General features: G+C 37.0%; 1 protein-coding gene across 1 annotated transcript in view; it reads right to left on the bottom strand.

Moving 5' to 3' along the window:
- Nucleotides 1-9,599, bottom strand: part of LOC108691758 — a 94,725-nt gene that overhangs the window by 46,153 nt on the left and 38,973 nt on the right. The window contains exon 5 of the mRNA XM_018199651.1: nucleotides 92-346. Within this exon, the coding sequence (XP_018055140.1) occupies nucleotides 92-346 (255 nt within the window). The remainder of the gene's footprint in view (nucleotides 1-91; nucleotides 347-9,599) is intronic.

Raw genomic sequence — 9,599 nt, forward strand, 5'->3', positions numbered from 1 at the left:
TTGTATTTATTGTTTCTTGAATTGGAAAGAATCTTAATTTTTATTTTTGTATTTTATATTAAATATTTTACATTAAATCTATTACACTCACGCGCTTGGTCGAAACCTAGCAACATTTTTCTGAGGGCCCTAGATCTCCTTTCCCACAAGGTGAGTTGCTTATTTTCTGTGCTGCCACCGCATCCCGTGAGATTGTTGTGTTGCGTGGTGAAACTGGTTCTATGGCAAGGTGTTTCCAGATTTGTTCCGCCGTTGCCGAAAGTACTGCCACCGAACTCTTGAACTCTATGCTCTGCTTCCGAGAGCAATGTCGTTAAGTGGTTACCCAGAGATTCCGGAGACTTGACTGTGTTAACAGAATATTGAACGTATACAAATTCACAGTTAAGTAGTGTGTGAGCATATGAATTACGATTAATTTAAAATACATTTAAAACAAACTTCATTTTGATCGGAAATCTCTGAACAGAATTAGGTCCTATTCCGATATATTAGAAATGAAAAAAAAACAGGTTTTTTTTATTTCGGAGAAAAATATTAAATAGAAAACAGTTTTTATTAAAATGATATAGAATTTATGAAAAAAATATATAATTCATAAATACAGTACAGGTCAAAATTATATTTTTCAATTTTTTGAGCATAACTTTTTGTCAAAGTGAATTGAAGAATTAGAAGGCGCGAGTAGAGTCAAAGCATACTTCAACTAGATACCTTAACAATCTGATATCTTCTACAGCGACAAAAATAAGTTCATATTGTTTGATAATGATAGTATAATATTGATTTGTCATTCCAGAAGATTATTGCTGAATTACCTAATTGAAGTGTGGCCTCTACTACTTCTAATTCTTTGTGGAAATGAATGGTTTCTTTACAGGTCGTTCATACACATTCTTTCGACCTGCAGGCGACGGCGTATGATCTGTACGAACGGATTAGATTGTATAGAAAACAATATTTCCTTAGCAGGTCCGGCGCCGTACGATGTGAGTTGCTGCGAGATATGCGAAGGATGTTGCAATCGACGAGAAAAGTAATATGGTCGACCACTCTTTTTTAACGCTTAAGAAACTTAGTCTGTTGATTTGGAGATGCTAGGCGATCTTATGTATGTCCACACTGTTTGTGGCCCTTTACGATGACTTTCTGTTGTTCATCTATACCTTGAGTATCATGAGTATTTGTCATAATATAAAACATTAAATCTAATTCTAACTACTAATTAAACTACTAATTAAACTACTAATTAGGTCATAATGTAAAAACTACATCATGAAGAGAAGAAAAAAATAAAATAATGCGATTTTGAGAAAATTAATAAAAAATTAAAAAATCATGGTGTACAATGTCAAATCTCATTATACTTTATGTATAAAGTACATCTACCACCAAGTGTTTGCTGTATAAATTTGAACGCATTCGATTCGCTTTGACAAAAATTATGCTAACAAAATCGAAAGATAATATAATTTTGGCCGGTATACAGAAAAAGATATAGAATTAATTTTTTTTACATTCACTATTAAAATGTTTGATATCTACGCCATTTCGACATATATAATATTTCTTTATAATACTAAATCAAAGATGCGTTTTGCGATGTGTAAATAAATTGATATTTTTCACTGACAATGATCTATGCACACTCATTGCTTATAATTATTTGAATGACGGATATTTTATATTTTACGATTTTAAAATCTAAATAAACAATGACCTATATTGTTGTTAACACAAATGTAATACAGATAATATAAAGATTATGCGTTTAGTGGATTTCCTTCATGTCTAGATCCATTCTTGGAATGCCAACGTTTCATGAAATGTAGTTCACTTCATCAGGGCGAAACAGCCGGAATGTCAGGCGTGCAAGTCCGCTGGTAAACTGGCCATCGGATTGGAGATGGAACGCCTGTAAGGCAACCTGGAAAGATGAAATGTACAACTCGCTCCCAGCGGGCTCATAAATTCATCCTCAGCTGCGTGAACCAGCAAAGACCAGTCGGATACGCAGCCGATGAACGAGATGGAGATGAATCCTCTACCTGAGGAGACTAACCACAATTTAGCTACGGGAACACTGATAAGGATAAGCGGATGCCAGGGACGCCTTGCACCGAGTAAGAAAGAAGCTAAGCTTCTCATCGGCTGGAATAAGCAGATGTCCTTTATGGATGCTCATGACCGCTCCGCACCGTCAGTGGTGAATAATCCTCCCAATGACGGGGATAGACAGGCGCTTATCAGAGACGCTCGCGACTGCCCCGTAATGGAGGTAGAATCTCTTACCGGCGAAGATATGCTGGCGTCCTCGGGTGATGACTACGCGATTCACGAGGAGAGAAGGGGAGCCTGGAGAATGCAATTTCTGCTAGGATAAATGTACTGTCGCATCCTACAGATAAACTTGAATCATGTCCGCCAGACAAGATATGTTTTTGCAGAATATGACGGAGCATAGTTCATTTATCAGAATAATCATTAAGCCGTGGAGAACTCTCAAGAACCACCTATATTAGGTGGTGGATTCGACGGTAATAGCTGCTATTACATGGCGGAAGGCTACCTCGTCTTTTCCCCTCCCTCCAGTGCGCCATTCTAAAGGACAGCGAAAGGAAGCAAGTAATAGTTATGGGAGTATATTCCCGCCCCTCTGGCTCAAACTGGCTGAGTTCACGTATGAACTCTTCCCCCATCTGGTCGTCGTTGCGGGGAAGAACTTGCCTGGTCTTCTATTTGGGGATCTAGGAGCACGGGTCCTCGCGGCAAGTGCTTGGAAAAATGGGCTCTCAAGCTCAGCCTGTTAGCTAACATCGAGAAGTATCTGCATCCGCCCCCAGAGAGTCCATTGTATACCTCATCTGGGCAACATCGGTGGCAGGTATGAAGAGATTGATGGATTGGTGATATAGGGACCATCTCGGATCATATTAGGTGTACAACTTTGCTTCCGCCGTTTTCCTATAGATAGCTTTAGCGGTAAGTGATGGTCGAAATAAATAGATCATAGACGTCATATAATAAACTTGGGCATCTGTCAACATAACTCCATAGAAACATTAGTCGATTTGTGTTTGCATCATAAAGTTATTCTCGATTGAAAATGTCAGTTTACGAGCCAAATTCTTGTCATTTGCGGGAGGTTTTAATTTTTTGCTTCAATATGAAGAAATCTGCGGCTGAGGCTCATCGAATGCTCTCAAATACTTATGGTGAGGCCGCTATTAGTGAAAGAACGTGTCGTGAGTTTCAACGCTTCAAGAACGGTGATTTTGACGTCCAAGGTCATGCTCTGTATTTGGTGGGACCAGCTCGGCGTAGTGTATTATGAACTGTTAAAACCGACTGAAACAATCACAGGCGATCGGTATCGAACGCAATTGATGCGTTTGAGCCGAGCATTGAAAGACAAACGGCCGCAACGAGAGACACGATAAAGTGATTTTGTAGCATGAGAATACTCGACCCCATGTTGCGAAAGTGGTCAAGACATACTTGAAAACGTTGAAATGGGAAGTCCTACCCCACCCGCCGTATTCTCCAGACGTTGCTCCCTCTGACTATCACTTGTTTCGATCAATGGCACACGACCTGGCTGACCAGCACTTCCGGTCTTATGAAGAAGTAAAAAATTGGATCGATTCGTGGATAGCCTCAAAAGATGACCAGTTTTTTCGACGCGGGATTCGTACGCTACCCGAAAGATGGGAGAAAATAGTGGCCAGCGATGGACAATACTTTGAATCATAAATGTATAACCAGTTTTTTACAATAAAGCCTCGAATTTTGGAAAAAAAAACGGCGGAAGCAAAGTTGTACACCTAATAATTGACTCGATCTTGTTTGGTTTCTGATCGCCCACCTAAGAAAGTACATCGCGGATTGCGAAAACACCTGTGCCACTGTTGGGCTTTGAAGAAGCAGGGGGAGATCAAGGAGATCAAGATGGCGGCTAAGAGATTCGGGGCGCATCTAAGACCTCTGGATTTGATGATGTCTCCCCGGACGAGTGTAATCCCTTGTCATGCGGGGAGCGGTCCTCGCATTCAATCCGCGTTTACGGACTGTATAAGGTTGGGCTGATTCTCCTCTCAATGGAAGAGGACCAATTTGATCCTTTTGCGAAGGAAACTGACGTCAGTCTACAGGCCGAACTGTCTGCTGGACGAGTTGGGAAAGTTGTTTGAGTGAATCATTGCTTCCCGATTCGTCCAGTCTCGGGATGGTCCCAATCTCCACGAGGACCAGTTTACGTTCTGAGAGAGGCATTTCACAGTAGACTCAATCTCAAGAATTCGCCTCCTTTCGAAACGGATTGTGGAAGGGGTGGAATTGCTCTTGCAGTTTCATTAGATATAGTAAACGCATTCAACTCCATCCCCTGGGAAGTATTCGGGTGAATTTTTCGGCCTGCCCGGTTACCTCCAAAAGCATCTGCGGGACTAGTTTCGAGAGAATGATCTGTTACACGGATCGCCTTGAGTCGATCTTTGGGAGAATCGCAATTTGTCTTGCGCGACTCCGTAGAGGTCGGTACTCGAACCCCTCTTGTTGAACCTCGCATATGATGGGATCTATATGATGATCCTTTGCATCATTGCACCGCCGAAATCGGTCGGTGGTGGTCCTTCTCCCATGTTTTCCCGCCACGATCAACGTCTGCGTAACAGACTAACCAGCGGGGAGAACGGTGCGGAGGATTCCATCAAGAGACGAGACTGGAAGTAGCTTCACAAAAAGCTGAGATTCTCTTCTTTTATGAGAGGATGTTCGGGCAGCCACAAAGTGACTGCCTTGAGCCGCCTTCTCCCGAATTCTCCAAAGATGCATATACAGCGTCTTTATATGAATGCGATGCAATCGGTGATTCTATATGAGTCGCCGTTGGGCTCGGGAGATGGAGGTAAATAGGTGCATCAGGCGCCTAGTAACGCCCATGCAGTAGTAACGGATAACCGAGTCTACCGCGATCATGTCTCACGCGATGATCACTGCTCTCGCTGGGGTATCTTTCCATACATCTCGTTGCCAATGAATGTGCTAAGGTCTATCGGCACGTTCGGCGAATGAGAATGAAATGAAATGAGAATGAAACCCACCGTGAGGGGGGTGGATATATTGCGGGGATGCGAACGGGAGAGAACATTACAAGAATCGGAGAGAATATTCCTAGACCTGTCTTCTCTCGAACGCAGGAACGTTGAGGCCATTCAGCTTCACCTCAGGTCGTAGGTGGAATCCGCGGGAGATTGTCCTTCCATCTAGAGTAGATGCTCTCCGGGCATGGATGCTTGAACAAGATCAGTACGGCGTGCTCCGCCCTTCTACGGAGATGCGATGCCGCGCCCATCTAAGATGATGGCTTCGACGGAGAACTTAGTTTGTATTCTACTGATGCGAGGGGGGAGGGGGACTGATGATCCTCTTCCTGCGAAGGTAAAATTGGCAAAGGAAGTGACGCTCAAGGGCGCCGAAGACTGGACTGCGAAGTGGTTGAAAATATACCGCAAGTGATCCTTGGCTCTTCCCATCAAGGGTAAATGTCTGTTAATTGGCAACGGTGGATATGTAATGTCCTTGAACTCCTCCGAAGGGGAGGGGGGAGGGGACAAGGCCATCGAGTGTCATATTACCTCCGGGTTAGACCAATCCCGGAGGTGTCCTTCCTTCCATGATGAGATGATTTCTTCTGGGTATCACTGTTCCTTGGAGGGGAGTAGATTTTCTCCATTTTAAAAAAAGAGCAAGGGATGGTAGAGTGGATCTCTCTACGCATGAAAAGCCATTATGTAAGCAAGCAAGGGTATAGAATAATTTTTAAATTGTGCTTTCCATTTAGTGACACAACTCGACACAAGCTAATTCTTAGTTAAACACTAGATATGTAGGTATTCTTATCAGATGGTCTTCGCCATCTTGGTTTCACTTGATTGATAGGTCATAGTATGATTAGTGACAAAGGTAAATGTTAAGAAAAGCCCGTTCATTTTAAATTTTGATAATACACAATCGATGCGTTTTCGTATAAAAATAAAGATTTGACAAAAAAAATGTCACTCTGCTTCGCGAACTGAGATATTAATCCTCAAAGTCGACGATTATTCGAGTCATAATAGTGGATCACTATATTTTAAAAACATAAATTTTCTGCTAAAATAATAAATTTGTATTTTAAAAGCAATGAATTTGTGTTTTTAAAATGGTGAACTATTGCTATGACAGATTTTCTAATCGGAATAGTTGTCGACTTTAAAGATTAATATCACGGTTTGCGGAGCGGAGCGACACTTTTCTTGTCAAATCTTTATTTTTAAACGCGAAAACAAATCGATTCTATGTATTTCTATCAAAATTTGAGATGAGCGAGCTTTTTTTAATTAACATTTACCTTTGTTACAAATTGTATTATGTGATCAAGTGGAATCAAAATGGCAGATAAGAATATCTACATCTAGTGCCTTACTCCTAGTACCATTTCTGTTTTCCATTACATTTGTGTTGCTTTTTGTCAATGACACAAGTCGACTTTGATTGATTCTACTCGGATGGCGAGTTTAGCTCGGTTAAGTATAGTCGAACTATAGAAAAAAAATTATTCTTAAACACACACGTTGCAAAAACCGTTATATTTTTAATGATATGACGTACAATTTTAAACTTTGTAAATGAAAAGAAAACTTTGTAAATGAAAAGAAATTCTTATAATATAAAACGAAAGGTACGAAAGATACGAAATGTTTAATTATTATTATTTTAAATAGAAAGTGTCAGTTGCTAAGAGTATTATATATTATAAAATTGTTTGTCTTTGTATTGTATTCATTTTAATCTCATCTATTGGTGAATCTAATCTATTGGTGAGCATCTCAATGTTTTATCCTGATGGATAATGTTCGCCCACATACCGCTAGAATAATAATTAACTTTCTCAAAGAAAATAACATCGAGATGCTACGACATTCACCAATGAGCACGGATTTGAATCCCATTGAACATGTATGTGATATGATGAGAAGAAGATTACAATGATTAGAGGAATCGCCAATAAATCTGCAACATTACATTGAATATGGTGGGAAATTCCTCAGGCTTTAATTAGAGCTTTCATTAATATACACGTTTACAAGAAGTTCGAAGACGAGGCGGAAATACATAGTTTTAAAGAACAAACATACCGCCACATGCCTTCACCCTCCCCTCCCCCCCCCCCCCCCCCCCCCCCCGACACGCACGCACGCACAATGCGTAAAATCCAACCAGCAACCAACAACTTCCCCGGTGCGCATCGGATAGTGCTAATGCTGATAATTGAGCAAAATGCATATACGGAGAGAATTTTGTTTTAAAATTTATTACCGATTATACCGATTACCCGAAAATATGATAATTATGGTGCAATTCAATATTTAAAAAATGTTTATGCACTTCAGTAAAATTAATCATACTTATTTTATATTTTATTATAGTTTTATTAATGAATGAGGGAGATCATATTAAAATCCTTGGAAATACAATGTAGTCCCGATTATCATATTTTCAAAGTAAACTCTAAGAAAAAATCCTCTCCATATAGGTAAGTTTGATATATATATCTTTAAAAAAAAAATTGTACGAAGCTTTTTGTTTAATTTGTAAGAGAAAAGTTCACTTTACGATGATTGTCATGATATTTACGAAAAAAATTTACTTTATCTCATGGAGTGCGTCAAATTATGCAATTTCTTAAAAAAAAATATATGTTCTTATTAAAAAAAAAAAAAATGCCAGATAGGGAGAATAGATTCAAAATCTATGAAAGTTTCGTAAAGTACAGACTTTATTCTTGAAAATGAAAAAAACTTTTAAACACAACCATTTTTCGCGGAGTTACACTTATTTGAATTTATGCGAAATTTTGATATAAATTTTTGTTGCGATAATTTTGAGTGTAAATAAATATCGTTTATGCTTCAGTTTCTAATAGTTTAATTAAAATAATAATTTCTAAATGATATAAAATAAAATGTATATGTATATATCTTTTTATTTAAATTTCGTTGTACAAGGTTATAAGAAAATTTATTTTATTTATTTATTTTAAATCAACGCTAGGTAAAGAAATTTAAATTGTTAATTAATTATTATAAGGATATAATTCTCGAAACGTAATAGTGTTCAATAATTCAGATTTCTTGTATCTACATTTTCATGTCTTTGCTCGTTATAGTTTAACTCATTTTGTTTTATATTTTTTTCAATATAAAAATCATCACTATCATTTTCGTTATTTATGCATACATATATTATGAAATACATAACATGTTATTATGATTCGAGTTATAAAATAAATATCCCGTAACGGTAATTGTTGCAATTGTCAAAATCGGTCTTTCAAAATACCGAAAGTTCTTTCAATTACTATTCGAGTTGCTGAAACTTTTTTATTAAACTTTATATGATCTATCATAAGACTATTATTATCTTTAAAAGGAGAAACAATCCATTTTTTAATTGCTATTCCATTATAATTTGTATCTCCTAATAAAAACGTATTATTTGAAAGAATGTTTTCTCTTTCCAGTTCAATAACTTGAAATAGCTCTAATCTTCTCAAAATATGGACATACATCATGAAAAAATCTGGATTGTTACATATATATTATTGTAGTAAATTTTATCTTGCCATCAGTAATAGCTTGTAAAAGAATCGAGTAACATTGCTTTTTATTAATATATTCCCTATTATTTTCTTCGGGTTTATTAATAAAAATATGAAAGACACCTATAGCTCGATAATTACGAATGTGTGCTATTTCTTCCAATTAGTTATATGATTTCCTTCAAGTCATGTAATAACTTCAGGCACTAAGATAACTAGTCAATTAATAACTCGAATGCGAAATACAGTTGATATTGATTGTCAAAAAAGATTGGCTAGTGTTCGATGTGATTCTTTATTATTAAGGAAACTAAAAGACACCAAAGTCATCAATAAATACAACTTCGCAGAATTTTTGTCCTCTCCAAATCCATGTAATGGTATAAATGATATAAATTACTTATTTCTAAAGATTTTATAAAGAATATGTAATTAATTTTACATTATTTTATCATAAATATATACCATCTATTATGAAATTAATATAATATTAGTAATTATATATTAACTGATATACAAAAAAAAATAGACGAGTTAATCTAAAATTCTCTCTAAATTTTTTATTACTTTTGCATGTACTACACGAAAAAAATATTGTCGCTTTTAATATGTTGTCGCCTACGACCGCTATTCAAAAATTGAAGAAGAAGAAACAGCAAACCTTTTTCGTAAATATTATTTCCAAAAATTATAGTCACTATCATCTGATAAATTAGTATCTGACAAATCTAGTGCTGCTCGATATCATCATTGACATTGTTATTTTCCAATAAATTGTAACAAAATAAATTATTTTCATTTTTCTATTTAATAATTTTATTTATTATTAATTACATTCAAACTTATTCATTTTACAAAAAAATATTTTAATTACACACACACACACACACACACACACACACACACACACACACACACACACACACACACACACACACACACACACACACACACACAC

The sequence above is a fragment of the Atta colombica genome, unplaced genomic scaffold, assembly GCF_001594045.1.
Source record: "Atta colombica isolate Treedump-2 unplaced genomic scaffold, Acol1.0 scaffold106, whole genome shotgun sequence".
Classification (NCBI taxonomy): domain Eukaryota; kingdom Metazoa; phylum Arthropoda; class Insecta; order Hymenoptera; family Formicidae; genus Atta; species Atta colombica.